Source organism: Diabrotica undecimpunctata, chromosome 1 (assembly GCF_040954645.1).
Source record: "Diabrotica undecimpunctata isolate CICGRU chromosome 1, icDiaUnde3, whole genome shotgun sequence".
NCBI lineage: Eukaryota > Metazoa > Arthropoda > Insecta > Coleoptera > Chrysomelidae > Diabrotica > Diabrotica undecimpunctata.
The window spans coordinates 4,327,623-4,353,940 of NC_092803.1; the positions used below are offsets into that span (position 1 = coordinate 4,327,623).

Sequence of the window (26,318 nt, forward strand, 5' to 3'; positions counted from 1 at the left end):
GTACTTATACCCATATAAGCTGCTGCTATCTGGCACATGGATTGCTCTAAAACATTGGAGGGTGTAGGAGCCGACATAGTAGGGATAAATCAAGGGATACATTTTCCGGTAAGTCTATCTAAGCATGTGGCAGTTTTCAAGGTAGAAATACCGGCAATCCATTACTGCGTGGAAGAAATAGAAAGGCAGGAAAGATCGTTCAGTTGCCATCTTCACAGATAGTCAGGCAGCTCTTAAGACACTCAACTCTGTAGAGGTCAATTCTAAGCTAATATGGGATTGTGTGTGTGCCCTAAATAAACTAGGCGACCGTAGCAAGGTTACGGTAGCCTGAACACCAGGGCACGATAGTCATAAGGGCGATGAAAAGGTAGATAAAATAGCCAAACAAGGCTCATCAATGCCATTCATTGGACCGGAACCCTTCTGTGGAGTTGCAAAGACAGTAACAAGAACGGCTAGGAGGAAGTGGGTAGCTCACAGATCTCTAGAATGGTGGAGGAATTCAGCAGGACAAAGACAGGCGAAACAGTTCATTACAGAACATTCGCCAAAAGTGACCTCATGAGCCGAATAGACCTAGGTAGACCTAATAAGCAAAGACATAAAGACAGGCCAGGTCTTCTAACAGGGCAATGTAAGCTTAATAGGCAGTCGAAGCTGATGGGATTATCTGAAAATGACCTGTGTAGATTATGTCAGCTCGAAGAAGAAACAGCAGAGCACATTCTGTATCAGTGTGACAGTCTGGCAAATGTGCGGTCCTTTGCATTAGAAGAAGAAAATCCACCGGCAAATAGATACGTGGAAGGTACAGTCTTGAAGCTATTAGACTTTTTAGAAAGGGCAGGCTAGAGAATGTTATCTATAACTAGAGGATCACAATAGATTTGAAAAGGTCGCAGTGGAATAGGCCAAAAGGCCACCTTTCTAAATCTATCTAGCTATTCATTATATCTTTTCTCTTATCTTGTATTTTCGTACCAGTGAAATCTTTTATCCTTCTTGGCTTTCTATTCGTTGCTGTTTAATTTAGCTTTTGTCCTTTTTCCTGTTTTCACAAACATTTTCTTTGTTTTAGTGGTATTCATTTTAATTGTCTATCTCATCTGCGTACGTTAGAATCATTCATGGGCTCTATAGTAGAAGCCACAGTTAGAATGCAGTGGATGTAAGATAGGCAACGTATTTCGTACCGGAGAACGGTTGACCACGTTGCCGGTTTGCTCCGAGTGGCGCATCAGGATCGGATTTAAGAATCATAGCACTGGAATATACGCGCACACAGAAATTGTCTACGGTTGTATAAAAATTTGATTTCCCGAAAAAATTGAGGAACAAAAGACAAATCAAGAATTGGCTAATCGAAAAGAACATTTTCTTCGAGAATATTTGAGAAGGATGACCTAAAAATGGAATTATTGGATACTGCGGCCGCAATTTAGAGACGAGTAGAAATACAAAATTGAAACAATTGCGGTAAATAATGGCGTTAAGATTTTGAGATTGCCGCCTTACCATTGCAAGCTGAACCCGATTGAGATAATGTGAAGTCAAGTAAAAAGGTATGCGGCTTCAAAAAACGTCGATTTTAGAGAAAAAACCTTAAAACGGTGGACAAAAACGACTTAACAGTGCGTATTTAAAGAGTAGTGGCATAATTATATGAACCACGTCAAAAAAGTAGAAGAAACAATGTTTGCGGTGGATAATTTGAAGGAATATATTGAACCGGTGATAATTAATACAGGAAATAATTCAGAGGATAAGGATGATTTAGATATAGATTGGTATTAATTAACTAGAAATATCTCAGATTTAAAGCTCATTTATTTTTTTAGTACTGTAAGTACTGAACATTTCAGTTACGATCTTCTAATGTATTTTATGTATATATATTTATCGTGTCGTATAGGCTAAACTACTTGCATTTTTTTGTATATATGCATATAAGTATTTACTAGATATTAGATATTTTATGTACACAGGCATTTTTTATAGAATTTATTTATTTTTTTTTGTTTATTCTCTTATTTAAGTCAGTTAAATTAATGAGTAGAGATTGTGAAACGAAGCTCGTACGGTCCTGATTTTTTAGTCTATCGCCAAACTACCACATACATACTACTGTGCCGACATGAGCGGCATCGCTGCGCGCCGTAAGACCAACACTGCATTCTAACTGTCTACTAGTTTGTCTATAGTACTAACACTTCCAGCTTTATGTTACCTTCTTTGGTGGCCACAGTTAATCTTTTGTTGCAGAATAGTAACGATAGCCCAACCGACTTGTTGCTGTTCATTGTTATATGTACGAAATATCGAAATTGTTAATTAAAAAAAAGTAATAATCTGTATAGGAGTATATGTTTTTATTTAGCATACGTACCTGACGGAAGACTATTTGGTGGAGGTGTTGGTTGAGCAGTTATAAATTCTGGAAGCACACTTGAAGACAATCTCGTACTTAATTCCTGTTCTAAATTCGGATTTGACGCTCCATCTGGATGACGTAGATTTGATAATGTATCTCTTTCATCATGATTATATCTAAAAATCAGTCACATGGTATTTTTCAAGCATAACAATTTTAAAATTAGGAAAGCATCAGATTATAAAATTATATTTATCGTAAAATATTAAAACGTGAAAAATTTAACTGTAATTGGAGAAAAGTAAAATTTTACAAAAATCAGTGGAACAGAATCTTGGCCATGGAGAGGAAAATGATCCATAAACTTTGCAGGAAACTAAAGTTTTGTTTATTAGCCCTTATTCACAACCTGGATAGCATCAAATTAATTACCTCTCGTAGCGAATTCCTTAGCAGGAAATACATTTTAAGAATAATTCGAGATGCAAACACAAGGACTCAAGACGTCCTTTAAACACTTTGTTTTTCTAGAAGACATTTCTTCTTCGAGCATCCTAATAATTTATTTACTCAAAGTGCAAGCCTTTTTGTGGTTTCTAATCTCATTGTACAAGGATAACTGTCATAGTAAAGGTACTATCCACAGATACCCTTGCTAAAGAAAGACCAGTAATTCTAAATCTGTGGTTTCTAATCTCATTGTACAAGGATAACTGTCCTAGTGAAGGTAATATCCACAGATACCCTTTCTAAAGAAAGACCAATAATTCTAAAAAAATTCGTTTGCTTTATGGTATATTCTAAATTCTTCTTTACTTGAATGCACCACCGAAAAGTTTTATGAAAAGCCTTACAAACAACCTCCAGCAGATAATCTACAAATAAAAGCGTATACTGCAATTTACAGAGCCGATCCAATAATCCTATTCCTATGGAGGTTAATGCAAAATGCAATTAAACACACAAGCAAGTAGTTTTAGTAGCATGTCTGGTTTATACTTAAAAAGTTCGATGGGCAGATTTGTAGGGCCAGAAGCTAGACCATTTTTCATTGCCATTAGGACTTTCTACAATGCGGAAGATCTTCAGTCAAAATTAATAATATTCTTTCCAGTCTTTTTGCGGTTTTGCGGGATAAGGCTGATATGAACTTGTTACTTTCTATCCATTATTTGTGATTTCATTGTTCTCCATGCTTTGCTTGGTCTGCTAAAACCTCTGGCATATTTGGTTACACGTTTGTTTCATCCAAAAAGTAAATGAAACAAGTACCATGTTTAATGCTTTGCCTTTAGTACTATTTTTTAATATATTTACAACATTTTACAATATCTTTGAGCCTTGTCGATTATTATTGCGCCGAGCTTTCGACATCCTCTTCGATGTCTTCTTCAGGGCTTCCGAGGTTTCAGTCTCCCAAGCCACCAGACACTACTACACAGAATAGAGGACGGGTCATTTATACTGTCAATGGTGACGTGGTTTGGGTGGAGATTGACGCAGGGGTTGGCACGAACATTTCTGACAGTATGATTTTGATTGACGGATGGAGCGGACGGTATTATCTTTATGAGAGGTCTTTAAGTCGAAGGTAAACACATGCCGCCATCTCTTTTATTGAGAAAATTTGGCGTTTTTTTAATTTCTAAGGCTTCTTGGATAATTCTTGGTTTATAGAAGCGGATGGGAGCTCTGGAGTTTGGATGGTGTTGACCTAGAGCTAAAATTGAGTTGGAATTTATTAAACTTTTTGAACTTACCGTTGAAAACCACCTCCCGAGTCCAGCTGACTTCTTTCGTAAATATTTTGTGTGCTACTAAAAAACGGACCATTGCTATGCCAGTTTGGTATCGCGGTCTGTCTGCACATATTAATTTTACAGTTTTCACAGAACTTATCCTGAACGTAAACCGGTTCGCTGTATATACTCCCATCCTCGTTTCGTTCCTTCTCACTTCCAAACAGCATATCTGCCAAAGTAAGTGATTCACACCTTGACATTTTGTCTTTAGTACTGCTTCTTGGGTTACAAACCTTTGCTTTGGAGAGTTCGTTGCTGTAAAGTTCGTGTAAACGGGTAAGTTGATTCAATTTTGTCATGGAGGGATCATCTGCCATATTGTTGTGTAACGTCGGATTATCGACATCTTCATAATCGTTGTAATACCCATTCATGTCTAGATGATACCTTGGCAGAATTCTATCCAGATCACTAAATGCTGACAAAGAGTCTGTGAAAGTGGAAACAACAGTCAGATTTTCCTGACTTAGTATCCTAAGAGGATGATCAAGAGGATTTTCTTGATCGACTTCTGGTAATGGATTCTCAACGTAACCCATACACAAAGCAATGTCCTCTTCGGTTACTTGCAAGCAACTATCTTGCATAGGTACTGGTTCTAAAGGTTCCTCGACTTCTATTATTTCTAATACTTCGTCTTGAGTATTAAGGTCTTCAAAAGCAAATTTTTGATAGTTATTGTATTCGGCGTTTGAGATCATTCTGTCTTTGAGGATTTGGTCTAAACTTTCTAGCGACACTTCTCTGCTACTTAATGGTTGGATTAATGGTAAAGCAGGTGGTATTTCCGGTTCTTCTTCATCTTCTAGGTCTTCTTCAAGAGATGGTGGTTTTCGTGAGATTGATGGATCTTCTATAGAATCTTGTTTCCTTGAATTGGTAACCTAAAAGTAAAATAGACATATATGATAATACATGATGACAAGCTACTGAAAAAAAAACTAGATGTACTTAGTGAGATGGTTGTGTCCATTTCACTACATCTTGGACTCCAGTTTTTAGTTTATTTATTAAGTAAGCTTTTCAATATCAAATTTTACGTAAACTATTGCTAAGTCATGCTAGAAAAATTGTTAAAAATTTTGTTCATTTAAGCATATTTAAACACGTACTACTATATTTGCAGTATTTGGGACACATTGCTAGAAGAACAGGTACGATGGAAAAACTGATAGTCGAGGGTAGACTTAAAGAGAAGAGACCTAGGGGAAGATCTCCAAGCCGTTGGGTAGATCAAACAAAAATATTGATTAACCAAGGGTTACATGAAGCCGAACAACTAGTCCAGGACAAGGAAGGATGGAGGGAAATCGTGAAAAAACTGTAAAAGCCTGAAGGTGTCACCGCATCCCAAAATGGATTAAGAGTGAGGAGACGGTTTACTTTTACATCTGTATAGAATAATATTTTTATTAGTAATTTCTCTGTTGAATACTATCGCAAAAACATGTTGAAAATATAAGCCTCATCAAAGTTTTCATTGATAATTGAGTTATTCATAATTTTACTATCGTAGATTTGAAAATATTGGACGACTATGAAAAAGAGCAAACTCATCTCATGCTTATGTAGGAAGAGTGTGGAAATTAAGACGAATTTATTGATCAAAATGATTCAAAAACAAAAGACAATATTGGCAATGTAAGTATAAACAGCGATTATCTCGATATAAGACAAGAACTCTAGAAGAGAATAAAAATTAGCAAGCTGTTGTAGAAAGTATCAGACAAGGTTGTTATTATTCCGGAAATAATGAAATGAAATGGAGTAAAGAACTTAATAACCGAAATGTTCGAACAAGAGCAGAAAACTTAATTACACATTTACCGGGAGTCAAAAATCACGCAAAGCATGCCAAGAGACCAATTGAGTGCTTCCTGCTATTTGTTGATAGACAAATAATTGCTAAATTGGTTAAGAATACTAATCAACGAAATCAAGGCTGTGTTGGAGCTTTTTTACCTGTCTGGTGCATTCAGAAATAACCATCGTCATTTATATGAATTGTGGAACACTGACGGAACAGGAATGTCTAAATTTCGTGTCTAAGATTCGATAGCATTATATGCCAAATAAGCCGTCGACATATGGAATCAAGGTACATGCATTAGTTGACACACATACGAACTTACTTACTCAATATGAAGGTGTATGTGGAACAACAGCCGGAAGGTCCATTCCGAGTTAGCAATTCCCCGAAATACATTGTAGAAAGATTGGTTGCTCCCGTGTCTAGGATTAAACACAATATAACTTTTGATAACTGGTACACTAGTCGTGATCTCTTAGTGAAGTTGCGTGAGACTCATAATTTAACTGCAGTAGGTACTATCAGAAAAAATAAGCCTAATTTGACCATAGTGGGAAAGGAAAAGAAGTTTTTTCCAGTATATTTGGATTTCAGAACGGATACACTATTCTTTCGTATGTACCAAAGAAAGGAAAAGTTGTTTTACTTATATCTTCTTTTCACCATGATACAACAGTAACAGATACTAGTAATAAGCAGCCCAAAATTATTTCCTTTTATAATTCAACCAAAGGCGGAGTTGACGTAGTAGACTAGCTATCTGCAATGTATAATGTAGCACGCAATAATCGTCTCTGGCCCTTGACCTTTTTTCTCTCTAACAAATACTTCAGGAATCAATAGCCTAATCATTCACAGACAAAACAACGATAGTCCTAACATTGCTAGAAGGCTTTTCCTGAAGAAACTGGGTTTTCAATTGATCGAAGAAAATCAAAGAGAAAGAATGAGTTACCCTATATTATCTAGAGAGTTAAGAAGCAGTATCCGAAACATTTTAGGTGAAAATTCACCTTATATTAACTTATATTAACAGTGCATTATCAATTTTATAGCATTACAATTTTTTTTAATGGATTTGTATAAAAATATATTAAGTCAAAATAATTATACCTCCAGTAGATTTTCAGTCTGTTCACTTGGTTGGATTTGTGGCACCTCTTTCGGCGTTTCCTTTAATTTTACAGTCGTAGCCTTTGGTATAACATGTCGTGACTTCTGGATCTGTATAGTCTGATGTTCTACCCATTTCCTTATCATATTTTTCTTATGGCTGTCCATGTAACCGTAGGAGCAACTGGTGTCTTCTTTCATTGGTCCATCTATCCAAGTTTCTCGTTTCCGTACATGACATTTTTCTTTCATTAGATGGAAAGCTTCAGCCACCTGAAATAATTTATAAATAAATTTAAGCAAAAAATTTAAAATGGTTTAATTTATGTGTGTCTATCCAACCCCACGGAGGAGAAGAATACCTTAGATACGATGCGAATTGCGGAGATGGCAGCCCTGGATTTTAAGGATGGTATAAAATCAAACTAAAAGCGTTGACGTAGATTGAGCAGCTGTCAACAGTATCTGTAGTAATAATTTGCGACTGCAATAAAACATGTAAGGCAAGCATGAAGGTTCAGTTTTTATTTTTCCCTTTTATCTGGTCAGATTTGAAAAAAAAAACAACATCTAGTCGATATACATGGTATTTTGTTATTAATTGGAAATATTTTAACTGTAGATTTCTGGAATCAAAATATTCAGGTAACTGGATTCATTACTGAGTTACAGGGTGTTTTATATAAAAATAAAACGACAGGCGTACGACAGGGAAAAGTGAATCGTTGATCTCTCCCAAATTCTACGTCACTGGCGGAATTGTTATTTTATTAAAATTTTCCGTTTCTCCAATACTTTTAATTTAAATCATGTAGTTATTATTTGTAACGATGAAATCAGTATTTTTCGAGATATTTGAAGATAAAAATGAAATGAAGTTATTTTTATTAATGGAGTAATTATGTCGGTGTTTTTGGATCATGGGACTGCATTTATTACGAAAATAAAATTTTTAGTTAATATATTTCCAATTATTAATAAAATAAGCTGTATATCATACTAAATTGTAACTTTGAAAGTAAGAAATTTCTGCTATCAGCAGAAAAATGAAAAGTGAACCAAATAAGATCAATGGGCTTATAGTTGGAGTCGAAGAGAAAAGCTTGCTTTCCATCACTACCTCTTTAAGGGTCGTTTGATGAGATTGGAAGTAGTATTGCCTCGCGTTAGCAAAGACTGGGCATTGGCCCAAAAAATGTTTAAAAGTCTCTTCCATCTCGTCACATCTGGAACATATTGCTAATTGGCTGGACCCACAGATGTTTTGGTGTCTCGCGAGGTTAACGTGAACTGTGGACCTGTACTAGCTATCAAATTTCATCTCTCCCAAAACATTTAGTTGGTTTTCTACGTTCTTAGTCTGACAATAATCACTCTTCCCGTTTCGTTTTGCCAGGAGTTGATCTAGCGACAATTTCATTGATTGTTGGAGCTATTCGTATAAAATTAGATATTTGTTTGACCAACTGTCCGACTTTATGTGAATAAATTTTTTTACAATAAAATAAGAGGATTTTTTAGTGTAATTATAACAAAACATACTAAAACTAAACATACCCTTGATTTGGAAATTCTAGGCCCATCAATCCATTGTTCATCACTGCACTCGTTCATAGCATATTTGACAGAATCAACCTTTATTTTGGTAGAATCTTTTCTGCTAGGGGAAGACTTGGGGCTACTGTTATGACTAGGAGAGTTTTTATAGCTCTGATTTGGTTTCGATATGTTCCGTTGCTGGCTGTTTCTTTCCTCAGATTTGCTTGACTTGGACGGTGATGGTCTTTGTTCAGCAATGGAACCTAAAAATATAAAAAAAGCTGTAAAAAATAATTAATTAAGTTGATGCTGTTACATACCGGTCCAAGGTATACGAGCTTTGGACATTTTATTAAAAATAAAGGTTTCGGTTTACTATTTATTTATATGAGAATAACCTCTGCTACAAAAATTTGAGAATATCTCTGCAAAGCGTTGAAAGTAAAACTTAAGTTACAGATCAGAGATTAAGTGAAGCACGATGTGGTTTAACTTTATTTTATTCAACTCAAAACTCAGTTAATTATAAATATTACAATTGCTAATCACATTAATAATTATCGCTTACAAAATAATTCGCACATATACGTATTATCGCCAATACGAATACTCACAGGCTGCCTCAGCGGGCTTATATAATGATAACACATGTTCTCGAAATAGCTAGCGGTGGAAAGGTAGGAGAATAGGTAGCAGAGGGTTGCCGGAGACGAGAACATCTCCGCATCGATAGAAACTGTGCGTGGACTATTCGCGATGAAAAGAGTATTCTCGGCTTCGCTAAAGTACAACGCCTACATTAGGAGTATGTAACATAATATTATTTCAATTTGGGGAATATTTAACCACAATATAAATATTAAAAATTAATACTGATGTACTAACCTCTTAAAGCTTTGCTCATGGAACAACGATTATCCCCAGAGTTAAGACTAGGTATATAGACAGGAGGATGTTCTCCATCAGTGGCATCATCAGCTCGACCTACATAGATGACAGTATCTGCCGAGAGATCACTGCTGGATGGATCTGGTTCGCTACTGGTGCCGGCTGTTCTGGAAGCGTCTTCACCGGAACTACCTGTTAATGCAAACAAATTATGCATAATGTTGAGTATCAAAGGCTCAAGTAAAATTTAATTTAATTTTTTTAATAGATATAATTAAATAGGGAAAGCTACTGTGGGTCGGGCAGCGCATGTCATAAGAGCCACTCGCTAAGCCATGGTCACAAAATGTATTTTTAGTCAGTAAGGGTGTAGGTATCACAGAGTAAAGATCGATTAGAATAAAAGCATTACACACTTTTTTTTATATCTACACAGGGTTTTTTGTTGTGTCTATAGTTCTATACAGTGCATCTCAAAAAGTCAAATAAATTCAAAGAATAAAACCATCGATGCAATCACTAACACATATAAAAGAAAAATTAATAAATATTTATAATAAAATACCGTTTTGACTAAATTATTGAAAAATTATTTAAAGACAACACTGAAATAATGGTGATATGCTTGTAGAAGAAGGTCTACAACTTACTTTTGGCAACTAAAAGTTGCTGTTAGTTAAAAAAAACCAACAAATTAGATAGTATAGAATAAAATTAAAAATTAAATATGGAGTTCATCATTTATCATCATTAACGCTTTTCAATCTCATAGGATTATTGCAACCGCTGTATAAATTTTATTCCTACGATTCTCTTTCTTATTTTTCAGTGTTTAAGATGCCTAGCTATGGTACCGCTACTCTACATGCTACTCTAAAAATTATTCCAGTGGTTCAAATGGTGTAAGTGATACGAAATATATAATGCTACTTTTTATTAGCATCACCATGCCCCTCCTACATAATTCTGACACTCACTTTTAAGCGAGGAACTCCGGTATCTTAAGTTATCCTTAAAAAACCGTGGTTACCAATTTCTATATTAAGCAGGTCAGGGCTAATGCGAGGAGTAGACCGAATCTTTAAAAAAGGGTTACGACGATAGGCCAAAAAGTAACGAAATATAAAATTCGATATTGGATCATGGAATGTAAGAAACCTGAATAAACCTGGTGCGCAAAGAAACTTCTAGATGCATTGTCTAGATGTTAAATCTAGATATAACGAAAATCCAAAAAAAAAACTGTAAATCTTCATTGCATGACTGAAAAAATAAAAATTGGCAGATGGGAGCAGCTGGGAGACACTTTGTCGCAAAAATTATTTATAGCAGTCATGAAGTAGGTATTTAACGGTTAGAGTGAGTCAATGGGTATTAACATCCATGGATAGAAACTGAATCATATTTGACATGCCGATGACATTTTTGTAATAATAGACGACTTAGGAGAAGTCAGACTTATGCTACAATAACTAGAGCGAATATAATACAACGAGTCAGTTAAAAATAAAATATAAAAAAAAACAAAAATATATGATGAGTCTCGTGATAAAGTGATATAGGAAGCAGGGATGAAAATAGGAAGAACCAAATATTATTAAAACAAAAGATAAAGATCGTGAAATGAAGGATAAATGCATTGAAGTGAAAGAGTTACAATACAAACATGACAAATTCAATATCGTCAAAAAAATTCAGAAAAATATTGGGGCTCTATTATAAGAAAACTCCTACAATTGTAGACTCGATAGGGAAAATAATGATAAATGAAATAGGAAGTTGTACAACTTGGTACAAGTACATAAATGACTTATTGAATGACCTCAGACCAGAAGAACAAAAAACATTGGGTTAAGTCGCATACTATGCAGTTGGCAAATACGCAGAGGACAAAGATATATTAAGCAATGACTTTAATACAAAGCAGTGTCTTTGAAAGTCTATTAACACGATGGAAAGAGAAAAGGTACTACGAATTAATTGTTCTGAAAACAAATTACATAGTATTTACTCGCTTAATTTATCTACTTCTTCTTCTTCCTCTTTATCAGCAATTTGGCTTGTTGGACCTCTATGAAAGGTTGTCCCTCCATCTTTTGAACGTGGAATTCTATACAGAAATTCCAAAGACCCATAACTGTCTCCAGTAGCAAGAAATCTTAATGTTTTCAGTTTTGTCCTGGCAGCAATTGCATTCCTTATATGGGTATTCGTTCGCTGAATGTCATTTGAAACTTTTAAAAGTAACTCATCAAATGTATCTACTCCCATTCGAAGATGACTCCTTTAAGCAGAAATATCTTCAGTTCCTGCAGAAGGGTGCTAGAGGCTCCCATATATGGACGAAGTGGGATCCAATTTCTGACCCACACTTTATTTCTTCTACCATTTGACTTTGTAACATTTTTTTTATAATTAATATATTAAATTATTTCTAATCCCTTTACCCCTGTGGATGATACGCCGATGGTCGTATTCACAAATGGGTTGTTAAATGTTATCGAGAGACTACCTCAAAATACGGAATAACAGACTTATTAAAAACGACGGTTTAGGTAATCCTCGGTTAATTCCTTCCTGCTCTAAGGCCGGGTTCCTTTATGATAAATTTGTTAAATTAATATCGTCGGGGCACGTAGAAATGTTTTTCTATAATAACCTAATGCAAGGGATTTCATATTTCATCACGTTCCTAGCTAGAAGGGTACCGTTAGTTTCGATGTCGTTCGAATCTTTTTGTCTTCTTAGAAATAGATACAGGCTGACTGTCATTTTCCCCACCTTTTTTTGGGTAGTTTGGTAAAATTTTAGAGGAACCAACTTACTTCTCGGTGGGCACTCGTTGAGAAAAGCACCACTTCCCGGTGGGCATTCGTCGAGTAAAGGCGCTTTGCTCATTTGCTCGTCTCTGTGTCACTTTATCTGTGCATTTTCTTTCTAAGTGTGTATACACTTGTATATTTGAGTTTTTTTGATCTAATAGCATATTAGATTATATATTGGTATAGAGTACCTTTAATTTTAATTAACTTCAGTGCTTGATACAAGTAAAGTATTATAGTAAATTAAATTAACTTCAGTGAAATAGTGCAGCAGTCATCAGGAATTACTGTAAGTTACCATAATCTTAGTATCTACACTTATCTGGGCGAATAATATGGTATTCTATCATATTTTTTTTTTCAATCATCTGGGCGAATCTAAGTTTATCCATCTTTTCACCTGTAGTTGAGAGTAACTACTGATTTTTACATTCAATTTTACTTACGAACTTTCCATCAGCTACTAAGAAATTTCAATACACATAATTACGAACATTTAGTTCTCCATCATTATATGATGGAGAATATACACAGCTATATCCGTGCAGTAATCAAGAAAAAGGAAGAGGAAGAAAGACTGCTAAACCAACGCTAAAGGTAAGAGTGAATGATGCTGAAAGGTGAAGCTAGAAAAGTGGGTCACACTGTGTGAGTTGGAATGCGTGAGTCAGACTGTGGGGAAGGAGGAAATGCCCATCTGGAAATAATGCCGAACTAGGAGCGATGAGTGTCTTCTACGCGCTACCTGGAACGAGACAGGGAACCTCCTTGCTGATGAATAGAGTGTGGATGTGTATGAATGGAGAATGAATGAATAAAGGTAGTGATTCGGAAGTGATGCCGGCCTTACAGCGGCCATTCCGCTTCCGGATCGCTGGATGACAGAGGAGGGTCTGGTTTAGCAGGTAGGCGTTCGGCGTAGACTCGGCGACGAGAGGGCATTTTAAAGTACCTCGGGAACTATCGCCGGGAGTACGAAGAACGAATCCTGCACTAAAGTTAGTCAGGCGGCGCCCTGGACTAAGATGTCTTTTGAAGATTCCAGACCCCCCCTCTATAAAGACGAAAAAAAAATAAAAAAAAGTTCTCCATCATTAAATAACAGTGCGAGATAGATAATCAACTTAACCAAGTGCGGTTTGGTTAAATTTTTATTTCGGTAACCTTTTTGTATTCTTATAAATTTATGTTTGATTAATTTTTGATATTTGCTATAATTGTTATGCATTTTTAACCCAGTGTCTTGAGATGCGCCCATTAAACAGCAAAGAGAGACCTTTAGTCAACCTTATCTTAATCAAATTTTTTCTTACTCACTATCAGGCTCTCTTCGCTGATAACTAAACCTGTGCATTATTATATTGTTGTATTTGTAAAGGTACTTATTATTCATATTACTGCTTATTTTTATGTGTACACCACCATTTCATATTTGATGGTGTATTGTTATTACTTGTATGTACATTTAGCTACCGACATCATTGTGTTGTTGAATATATTGTTTTTGTTTTATGTATGTATTTTATTTGTCGACTCCTAACAAGGTTTCCTGATATAACCATAACTCTGAATATTTGCTTTTTACCTTTAAATATTACTATACCTTTGAACAGTAGAAAGATCAGGCCGATTAAGTTTCGTAGGTAAGTAGATGGACGGAGTCCACCTAATATATTTATTATTTGTTTATGTAGAGTGTTGACCAAATTTATTGAATAGTTAACTGTCGAGATCTTTCCTTATATTTGGTCTCAGAACCAAAATATCTTTCTTTATTTCTTTTCTTTTCTAAGGTTTCTTAATTTTCTCCTTAAACCCCAAAAAATTAAGTGGCGCCCTGTTCCCTATCTTATCTTATCTTTGGTAATTTTACCCATCTATCTTTTTGTTTATTTCTGTATCTTTTCCAATATCTCTTATCCTATCTTTACTTATTTCGTCCGTTGGACCCATTTTCGGTTCCAAAAGCTAGTTTCGAACCCACGACTCGCTTTCCACCAACCATCTGGCTGCCGTCCGCAGTGTCTCCATTGGTGATCTTTCTAGCACCATCTAAAAAAGGTTTCCGAGGTTACAACTTCTGTTCACGCAATATATCCTCCAATATGTCCGCTATTTCGTCAATTAAAATCTTTGTCAAGTTGTCTATACAACGGTTTATAGCCTGGCCCCTCATTCTTAATTTGTTTTCAAATCAATATCCTTGTATTAGCTCTTGGAGATTAATCTGGAAGGACGCTACAGACTCAACTGAACTAGCATGCAAAAAAGCATGCTAGTTAATAGTTAAAGTAGCATGATACGAAAACACTTGCTAGTAGATGAGCGCGCTTTTCACTCGGCTGAGTACACTGGTATGTACGAATGAGCCTTTAGAGATTACACAGAGTATGAATGCCAATTGTTTTCTGAATACTTTTGTAGCCTTAAAAATAATTCCAACTGAGCGCTGCGCTCACTACGCGCACAATGACGAATTAAAAATATCTACTTTTAACCGCTTAGATGCTTTTAAAATGAGATTGTATACTCCAACACTAAAAAATAGTGGACTGTTTAGCAGAGAAAATCAGTATAATATCTTCAACTAGGTATGATGGGAAAATCGAAGGAAGCAGAGGAATTGGTATAAAAAAATCAAGCCTCGTTGTTGAAGAATGTCAGAATTGCCAACGTCAAGAGGACTTTTGTTATATACTTTAAGAAATAAGTAAAAAAACCGAAGAAAACGTATCATAAAGCTGCCAGACGAGATATTTCTGTGAGAACATTCTGATTCCGAAATGGGTTTAGTGGTGTAAATAAGAGAATTACTAATTCAGCGTCAACTTCTCAACATCTTCTCAACACCAAGATCCTGTTCGTTTACTACCAAAGCTGTGCCTTATTTTTATGTGTTTATAAAAGTCGAGAGAGCGAAATTGCCAACAGAATTATTTCATTTCCTTTATCTGTGTCCATTATTCGGTCGATTTAGAACATTGAATCCAGGAAATATGGCTATAAACCAGTGGGATATCATTATTTACGTTTCACGACAGAAACAAAACATTAATGTCGGCTGAGTGCCTCGAATCAAAAGCGGAACGTTAAAAAGAAATCAACTAAAATTTATTTTGTTTTGTAGTATTAGGTTGAAAGGGAGTTTTGATTTAAGGGGAATTTTTTTATTAAATTTTCGTAAAAAGCTACAGATATTTTTGGTATCTTGGTCAACGCAATCAATTTTATCACTTAAAATTAATATTAAAATTATTTAAATTAATATAAAAATTAAATAAACAAATGCCACAAAAACAAATGAAGGAAAGGAGGAGTTTGAGAAAATATAATAAAAAGTCTGAGTTCTCTTTGATCATTTGGAGAAAGCAGAAATAGTCTGACTTGACACTTCCAAGTGTGATTTTGATGAAATATAGTCAAAACAATGGTGTTTCTTAAGTAAAACGGAGCCAACGCAGAGTCAGACCCGAAAAACCATACAAATCCAATATAATATCATATATATTATATTGGATTTGTAAGGTTTTATTGAGTATATCATAAGTATTTATTTATCGTATGGCAATTACATTTAGAACAAATACACAAACACTAGTAATATAGGTATTTGACAAACTTTAAATAGTTACAAACAAACATCAAGTGTATTTATATAATCAATTGACTCTGAAGTTGCAAACAGGAAGTCTTCAGGGCTACCATTGTAGGATCTTGAGAGACACTCTTCAATAATGTGGTCGTTGGTTTGGTTCTCCCCACAGTCACATTGAGGAGACGGGTTCTTTCCCCATTTATGTAGCATGTATGCACATCTGCCATGTCTGGTTCGGATCCGATTTAGAGTGGACCATGTTTTGCGTGGAAGATCAAAACCTGGTGGCTTGTGGGTAATGCAGGGCATGTTATTTTGCCATTCGTTCCATTCTTGGGACCATGCATTCGTGATGTTGAACTCCTCATGTATCATTCTTGCCGTTTTCATTGGTGGTTTTCTAGAACGGAGACGGGTATTTCGTGCATCCTCGGTATCTTGGTGGATCGGCAGGTTTATATTGTTCATGATCTTTTTGTTTTCACGTGTAAGTGCGTCGACTCGTCGTAAATGTGGAGGTGGGATGTGACTTAATACTGGAAGCCATTGGGTGGGAGTTGATTTAATTGTACCCGCTATCATCCTCATAGTGCTGTGCAGCTGATTGTCGACCTTTTTTACGTGTGGACTGTGTAGCCAGACTGGAGCACAATATTCAGCGGTCGAGAAAACAGGGGCTAAGGCAGTAGAGCGGAGAGTGGAAACCGATGCTCCCCAGGTGGTACCGCAGAGTTTCTGTATAATGTTATTTCTTGTACTCAACTTTTGGGCAGTTTTTGTTAAATGCTCTTTAAATGATAGCGTTCTGTCTAGTGTTACGCCCAGGTACTTCGGTGTTTTGTTGTGGGTAAGTGTGGTATTTTCAAACCATATATTGAGTTCCTTTCCAGCAAGTTTATTGTTCAGGTGAAAGCAACTAACTTCTGTTTTGGATGCATTTGGTTGAAGTCGCCACTTGCGAAAATATTTGCCCAATGTATATAAGTCTGCCGACAGAACTTCTTCAGACGTTTCTAGTATTCTGCATCGTGTAGCGAGGGCCCAGTCATCGGCGTATCCGAACTTTCTTGACTGTGTTTCCGGCATATCTGCTAGGTATAAGCTAAATAGTAGTGGAGAGAGCACTGACCCCCTGTGGTAGGCCATTCTTAAGTTTCTTTGGTAGGCTGATATCTGTGCCCATCACTACTTGAAACATTCGGTCGTTGAGCATGCTATCTATTAGGCGTGCTATTGGTTTACAGGGGATTGCACGGAGAATTTTGTATATAAGGCCCTCTCTCCATACTGGCACATACTGGCAGTCAGACAATCCTTAGGATCTCCTGACTAAACAACACTTCCAACGAAAGATATCATAAGTATTTATACATAAAAGTCGAAAAACATTTGTGCCTCACATTAAACATTAATTTAATTGAGTTATACAAGTCAGTTTTTAGTGAAATTTTCACAAAGTGTTTATTATTACAAGATCCACAACCGTGAGTACCTATTTTTATTGGTCATCCTTTGTGAATCCCGATATATGCAACAATTGGTTATATTGCCGTTCATATCAGCACACAGGCAAAAAAACTGGTTTAATTTATCATTTGTCGAATATCGATTATCTACCTACAAAGTATAATTGCTATTTAATTGATTTGGTTTAAATCGAAAATTGGACGAAAAATAATTAATTATGCCTGTGTGTATAAACTGTAAGCAATCTACCATAAACACTCAAATTATAAAATGTTCGGGATGTATGAATTCTTTGCATACTTCATGCATTGGCTTATAGGGCGAAGATGTCAGTCGGATTACACGAATGTGTAGTAAAAATATCAAAGTAATATGTAATACTTGTAGCAACGGAGAGGACAAGTTTGTTCAATTAAAGCAATTTTTAACGAATCTTGTGGAAACTAAAATGCAGGAGCTGGAAAGGAAAATAGCTAATATTAATCCTACAATACAATCCGAACATCAGGAAAAGATAATCGAAGAAGCCATGGACCGTATTAATCGATCGCACAATATCATTTTGTATAACGTCCCAGAAACTAATTCTGCTATGGAAGATAATAATAAAGTAAATGATATTCTAACTACAATACAAGGTGGTATTGCAAATCCGATTTCTGCAAGACATGTACACAGAATTGGTAAACGATCTAATAAGGCCCGTCTAATGAAAGTGACCTTTTCAACACCCGCGCAGGCTAAGTCTATTTTGCGTATCAAGAATAAATTAGCCACATCTACTTTCTCTGCTATTTCAATTTCTGATGATAAAACACCTCGACAGAGACAATACCTAAATGAACTCCGGACAGAACTGAAACGTCGAACAGACAATGGAGAACAAAATCTGATCATTAAGTATGTAAGGGGTAGACCTACCATAGTCAGTAAAACTGAGAGCTCTTTAAACTAAATGTGTCCAGCAATTCCAGATCAAGTAAATCCCAACACGTTGAAATTACATATTATTACCAAAATGTACGCGGCCTTAATAGCAAAATTTCATTGTTTAATGCCAACGTTAGTGATTGTGAATTCGACATCATAGCATTAAGTGAAACGTGGTTACGCAGTGACGTTTCGAGTATGGAACTCTTTCCGAATAGTTATGTCGTATACAGAAAAGACCGAAAAATCCATGAGGTGGACAAGGTGAAGGGCGGTGGTGTAGTGCTCGCGTTAAAAGATTTCATAACATCTGAAATATTGGACATTACGGCTCTCGACGCACAATTTCCACTTATTGATCTTATTATTGTCAAGTGCCGGATTGGTTACAAATATTTTTATATAGTTGTTGTTTATTTACCTGATAGGTTAAGTTTGGTAGACTTTGAATATTTTCTCGATTGCTTAGGGCAATTTGATTACTTAAATAATGACTGCATAGTACTAGGCGATTTCAATGTTTCAAGGTTTATAGATAATGATATATCGCCAGCTACGACAAAGAACAGGAGTGGCTGATGCAGTAGAGAGAGTAGCAACACTAAAATGGAACTGGGCAGGTCACGTGGCTCGAATGACAGACAATAGATGGACAAAGTGAATACTGGAATGGAGACCAAGAGATGATGCCTACCGAAGTAGAGGTCGTCCACCAACACGTTGGACTGACGATCTAAAACGTTGTCATAGGAATTGGATGCAAGAGGCACAAGATCCATATAGATGGAAAATTATGAGGGAGATCTATGTCTAGCAGTGGATAAGCGAAGATTGAATGATGAAGGTAATGATATATCTGATTTCAAAACTTCTGTAGTTTTAAGTTTTGCGGGCTCTACTGGCCTTAGACAATGTTGTTAATCACTCTATGAAGACTCTCATCACCCAGCTCTTCTAATAACATTTACGGATATATTTGTAAAAGAGCCTAAATTTAGGTATGGTTTGAAGCAATTAACTTACAACTTTAAAAAAGCAAATTTTCCTGCTTTATATCGAGAACTGTATGAAACGGATTGGAACTCTCTGGATACTTCTAATGACGTTAATGAAACTTTAAATAACTTTTATGATAAGATTTCTTCTGTGTTTAATAAGTATATTCCAGTTTACAAAAACTTTAGCCATAAATACCCACCCTGGTTCGATGCTGATATCATTCACAACATCAAATTAAAAGCAAAGTTTAGAAAACAGTTTAAACGATTAAAAAATCAGTGTGATTTGCTTGAGTTTCAACGGTTAAGACACCTTGTCAAATCAAAAATCAGTTTGGCCTACAATGTATATGTTGAGAATATCCAAATTGCTTTATCCATCAACCCCAAGAAGTTTTGGTCGTACGTAAATTCGAAAAATAACAGTTCAAGAATTCCTGGTGTGATGAAATATAATGACATTACTACCTCCGACCCACAAAATATTGTGAATATGTTTGCAGAATTTTTCAAGAGTGTTTTTCTGTCATCAGATACCTATTAATTTCAAGGCTAACTCTTCCTCAATTAACGCAGATTACTTAAATTTTTATCCTCTTTTAGAGTCTGAGATAATTTTGGCTAGTAAGAAATTGAAAGACAAAATGACGTGTGGACCTGATAATATTCCATCCTTTTTGGTTAAGGATTGCATAGGTGCCACTGTTAAAAATTTTTAATTTATGTCTTCTTAACAAGGAATATCCGAGTCTCTGGAAGGAGTCAAAAGTGTGCCCAATATTCAAAACTGGTGAAAAGGGTCAGGTAGAAAACTACAGACCAATTTCCATTATTTGCAATCTATCGAAAGTCTTTGAAATAGTTTTGTATAATCGTATTTACTCACGCACTCGTAATCAGCTGTCTCAATATCAACATGGTTTTGTCTCCAACCGGTCCACTGTGACAAACTTATTAATGGTCACACAATATATCTCAGCGGCCCTAGATAATAGAAGTCAAGTTGACGTCATATATACTGACTTTACGAAGGCGTTCGACAGAATTCACCACGGCGTATTACTTACTAAATTGTGTCTCTTTGGTCTTTCTGAGGATGCCGTGACTTTTATGAGGTCTTACTTGTCAAATAGAACGCAGTTTGTTGCTTATAATGGTTACAAACCGGAAAAGTACCTAGCTTCTTCAGGGGTTCCACAAAGTTCTAATCTAGATCCATTATTGTTCTTGTTATTTATTAACGATCTGTGTGAATCAATTTCTGCACCATGTTTATGTTATGCCGATGATTTAAAGATTTATTCATTGATAAGCGACCTTACTGATTGTCATTTTTGGCAGAGTGAACTGAATCGTGTACATGAATGGTGTAATGCAAATCATTCGAATCGTAATGCCAATAAGTGCAAAGTAGTTAGTTACTCTAGGAAACAGTCTAATTTATACCATCTTTATATTATCAATGGCAATGAACTTGAACGTTTAAATAAAATTAAAGACCTTGGAGTTACATTTGATTATAAACTCACCTTTGTTGAACATGTAAATTTAAAGGTTAAAGAAGCACTTAAATCTTATGGATTCATAATTAGAAATAGTCGAAATCTCACTAATATTAAGGCAATTAAATTACTTTATTACACTTTTGTACGCTGTAAACTGGAATATGCCTCTGTCATTTGGTCACCTTTTTATGATGTACATATCCAAATTATAGAGCAGGGGCAGCGTAAATTTTTAAAATTTTTGTCTTTCAAAATTAACGGCATATATCCCAAGAGGGGCATCAGCAATAGTGAGTTGTGTAGCGGTTTGGACGTAGTATCATTAGAATCTAGACGAATTAATGCTTCCCTAATATTCCTGTACAAGCTACTACATAATCTCATTGACTGCTCTGATATTCTTCGACAAATAAATTTTAATGTTCCATCTTATCCAGTGAGAAATTCAATTACGTTCAGAAATACACAAGCTATACACAACTATTATAATTCCTTAAGTGCTTACTGCGATATATTTCACTGCAGTTTAAAGCAGCTTACTAGGATGGCTGAGATCTACCTAGGTGATTGAGTAGTTTCTTTATGTTAAGGTAAAATACTCGAAAAAATGTATTATTTAGTTAGTACTTATGAATTATTACTATATCATTTAACTTTAGTATTGTATTTTGTCCTGTAAATGGATTCTGTTGGACAATAAACGCTATTATTATAATATATTATTAAATCATATTAAAATGTAACGAGCAAATTGATTCCGAACAATAATAACAAAATACTTTACCTCCTGAACCATTTCCGGCTGCTGTCGATACAAACTTAATCCTTTTCCGCCTCATTCGATGTATTCTCGAAGCTAACTGAACTGTGGTCAATGTATCCAAATAGTTCTGAGCCAACGGCGAGACATGGGCTATCATCGTAGCATGGCAAGTTACACAGCCAAGACATTCCTTCAACAGTTGCGTCAGTTTATGTTCTTTGTAGGGCAGATGCTTCTGGCCGTTGAAAATTGCAAGGATGATGTTACCGACACCCGAAAGAGGAATCCCTCCGCTGGATTTGCTTCGATCTGAGTTGCCGAGATCGATGAGGTGTAGACGGCTTCGACCACCAGCCACTTAAAAAATAAAAACAATTAAAAATCGCTTAAAAATTGAAATGAAACACATTTTTGGTGCTAAGAAGTAGGTACAAAATGTTTTTGCATATAAAAATTATTAAGATTAATTCGCAAATTTACCTCCACCCTTTCCAGCAACACTATACTGGTATACGTGTAATGTGAATAAAAAATGGGAATCCCGAGAATCTTCCTTGTGGCACGAACGACACTCGATAGCAGCATCCAAATAGTGGGCAGCTCTTTCAGCACTAGGTACTCGCAGCTCACAGTGAGGTGGTTGGTTACCAAAGAGGTGTTCGTCTCTTAAGTACATTCCCGGTGATTGTTCCGAGTCTAAAACAAGATAAAATATATGAAGAGTCAGAGGGAAAACAATTTGAGTCCAAAAAAAAACAGTTTTCATGGAAATCGAAATTTATTGTTTCAAACTAAAACAAATTGTTTTAACTCAAGCGTATAAATCAGTAAATTTTTTCATTGGTACGTTAACATGTTTACAGAGGAAAAATCAAGAGAAGACAAAAAATGTTTTATTTGCGAAACATCATACAAAAAACTGAGTGTGCCGGCATGGACTATAAACGTTCTTCCCCAGTACCTTCAAATTTCTGCATCACAAAATGTTTCTTCCTCCGAACTTCCCTCCTATTCTTCTTCTTTAAGTGCCATCTCCCGATCGGAGGTTGGATATCATCATCACGATCTTTTCTCTATCTACTGCTGCTGTGAAGAGTTCTATAGAACTACATTTAAACCAGTCCCTTAAATTCTTCAACCATGACACTCTCCTTCTTCCTGTACTCCTTCCTCCTCTTACCATTCCCTGTAGTATTAGCCTTAGCAGTTCATATCGCTGTCCCCTCATTACGTGTCCCAGATTTTGTAACTTTCTTATTTTTATTGTGTTTATTATTTCGCATTCTTTGCCCATTTCTCGCAATACTTCCATGTTAGTTTTCTTCTGTGTCCATGTTATTCTAAGCATCCTCCTTTCACTCCAGTATAACACCAAATTTCAAAGGACTGTAACTTATTTATGTGTTCTTGCTTCAATGTCCAGCTTTCAACTCATATTGCAGTATCGAAAACACGTAGCATCTCAGTGCTCTTACTCTCAGTTCTAATCTAAGGTCTTTGTTGCAGAGAATTGTTTTCATTTTTACAAACGCATTTCTTGCTATTTCTATCCTGGCTCTTATTTCGGTTGTTTGATCATTATTGTCTAAAATCCAGGTTTTTAGGTATTTGTATTTATCAACCCTTTCTATCGGTACATTTCCCAAATGTATGTTTGTTGGTATATTTGTTTTCTTTGTTATTATCATGTATTTGGTCTTTTTTATCTTCATTTTTAGTCCATATTTTTCACAGAAACTGTTTGTTTTATACAGCAGTAATTGGAGTTGTTCAGCAGAGCTTGCCATAATCACGGTGTCATCTGCAAATCTTGAAGAAGATGTTGTTAATAGATCGTCCGTTAATTATTACTCCTTCACTTTGAGATAATATTGCTTTTTCAAAAATGGCTTCACTATATACATTAAATAGTTATGGCGACATAATATATCCCTGTCTTACTCCTCTCATGATTTCAATTTCTGGACTGGGTTCGTTATCTATTACGATTCGTACTCTTTGATTACAGAATAGGTTTGTTATTATTCGTAAGTCCCTATGGTCTATGTTTTTTGTCTTTAGAATTTGGACTAATTTTTCATGTCTTACTTTGTCAAATGTTTTTTCAAAGTCAAGCTAACAAACATGCACATCAACATTCATATCCATGCATCTTTGAGCTAACACATTAAAAGCAAATAAGCTTCTCTGGTTCCTAGTCCGTTTCTGAACCCAAACTGACTATTATCTATTCGTTCTTCCAGTCTTTTATTGATACGACCATGTATTATTTTCAGGAATAATTTGAGAATGTGACTTATTACTGATATTGTTCTGTATTCACTGCAATATTTAGCGTTTGTATTTTTAGGGATAGCACAAAAGGTGGAGAGTAGCCATTGTTTCGGTATGTGTCCTGTTTTGTACACTGAGTTAAATAAGTCTACTATAATATCTGAGGTTTCATAATTTATGCATTTGAGGATTTCTATAGGGATTTGGTCTGGACCTACTGCTTTACCATTTTTGTTGTTTTTTAATGCCATTTTAATTTCCTCTTTTAATATCTTTAAAACCGTATCCTCTTCTACCTCTATCTCCATCTGTTCTGTTCTATTGTCTTTGAACAGTTCATCGATGTATTCTGTCCATCTCTTTAATTTGTCGTTAGTATTCAACACAAGTTTCCCATTAGCATCTTTGTGTATTCCCGGTTTTCCTGTTCTATTGTTGTGAGTTAATTCTTTCATTTTTTTTATGTGTATTAAAACTATCATGTCTTTTCTGGTATTCTTCCCTCGATCTATCGCTCCTATTCAGTTCCTTGTAAATCAGTGTAGAATTTTCTAGAGTTTTCATTTTCCAAATATTTGGTCAAGTGGAGAAGATCTTGTAACTAAGCAGCTGTGACCCGTAGTGGGCCGTTGTACAAAGCTTCGGGATGATTGTGGCTAGTAACTTCCGGAGTTGTGATATTATGAGCTTTCCTTAAATTTCTTTTCGGGGTTCGTTTAACTTTGAATTAACAAGAATATGTATTCTTGTAAAAGATAAATTGAGGGCTATTTTTCCTGATTTCCAACACTCGAATAGGTCTCGTAGGCATTGGGCATTTCTTGGGATACTTAGTGGAGAAATGCATAGTCCAATTCAGAAATTTGATATCTTTCCACAGTCCACTTGGAACGGTTACTTTTTCACTCTGCTGTTGTAGAGGATATCTCTCCAATCATCCGGAGTTTCCGTATAAGCTTTGTCATCAATTAAACTCATGTCCCGGTCGTACTCTAGATAGGAATGTCCTCTTGATGGAACAAATTACTTTCACACACTCAAATCGTCTTTCTGTCTGAACTAGATAATACACTAGATACTAGATAATACAAAAAACTGTGCAATTTTTATTTTGCCCTCTACAGGACTCGCAAAATATTATCAAATTTTGAACCTGAGGTGACAGTACGTTATACACAAAGTGATCATCGAACACACTTCGTTAGCCCATATATATTAAAGCTTATAGAATTAAGTTGCTTTTTATATTAGACATCGTTTGAGGTCACATTAGGGGTTGGTAATTTTTGTTGGAAGTCTATTATGGCTTCGGTATCGATTACTTTTGACGACAATTTTCTCAGAATAAAATTTTTCACTTCTCGCAAGATGAAGTTGTTTCTCGTTCTTTTTTTCTTGTAATTTCTCCAAGATTTGAGTTTTATATTCATCACTGTTGGCATCTAATTTCTGCCAAAGGGCAGATCTTTTTTCTTTTATAGTATCACAGTAGCTACAGGTATTTTTGCTTGGAAAACCGAATGCAATATTAAACTTTGTTTCAAGAATTTCGCGAAACTTGTCATACAATTTATTATCAGGATTTTTTTCTAAGTATATTGTATGTAACTTTAATTTATGTTAAGTTCTTCAGGGAGATAGGTTTTTTTACTTCTTTTCCGGGAGTAATGCGATTTTCTTCCTTTCAAGGAACCAATAAATTCTGTCACTTTGATGATAGTATCTTCAGAAATTTTGTATGGCCTATTTCCGTGTTTTCCTATAGCGTCTAATGGTACAGTACCAGTTGAGCCCAGTGATTTTTGAATTGTTTGGGACCACTCCTAACACGACAGGAATAAGAAGCAAGATTAAGTGTCCCCATATCCACTCGAATTCGTCGACTCATAACTGGCAGAGCGGTTATCAGACCACCTAAATACCGATTCTGATCTTCGTAGTTAGAAAGTTAATTGAATTGAGTCAAAATGCATCTCCTTTCGGCTTCACTGGCGTTCCCAAAACAAACAAAACGGTGACACTTGTAATCTGGCCCTACCTCATGAGTGGTGACTCGTTTCAGTTTCATAAGTTTCATAACGCCACAAACACAGCCTGTTTTTCTTCTTTTTTTTTTAGCAGCAGTCCCCACATCTACATCACTACAATCACTACTTTCCATTTTAATCAGTATGTACTCACTACTTTACTATTGTTCAAATAGAATCACTTGGCAAACTAGAACACACCAACGAAGTCGCTTAACTAAGAATGAGAGTCATAGAAACGCTGCACCCGACCCGACCTGTTAAGACAGAGAGAGGGCGTCTTCGGACCGTGACGGTTATTCCCTTCCAGAACGCCGACTATGATGGTTCTTCTCCAGTACACCGTTTCATTTAACATTTGTAATAAAAGGAGTGTTAATGTTTTTCCATTTTACTATATACCATCCGAAA

The 26,318-nt window shown here is 35.7% G+C and overlaps 1 protein-coding gene across 1 annotated transcript in view; it reads right to left on the reverse strand.

Annotated features, from left to right (window-relative positions):
- The window catches only part of LOC140442283 (kinesin-like protein CG14535), a 105,271-nt gene that overhangs the window by 2,327 nt on the left and 76,626 nt on the right, over window positions 1-26,318 (reverse strand). Inside the window, exons 4-10 of the mRNA XM_072533359.1 lie at window positions 22,087-22,302; window positions 21,628-21,963; window positions 9,524-9,718; window positions 8,657-8,901; window positions 7,100-7,372; window positions 4,135-5,060; window positions 2,390-2,550 (exon numbers count right to left, since the gene is read on the reverse strand). Of these exons, the coding sequence (XP_072389460.1) occupies window positions 2,390-2,550; window positions 4,135-5,060; window positions 7,100-7,372; window positions 8,657-8,901; window positions 9,524-9,718; window positions 21,628-21,963; window positions 22,087-22,302 (2,352 nt within the window). The remainder of the gene's footprint in view (window positions 1-2,389; window positions 2,551-4,134; window positions 5,061-7,099; window positions 7,373-8,656; window positions 8,902-9,523; window positions 9,719-21,627; window positions 21,964-22,086; window positions 22,303-26,318) is intronic.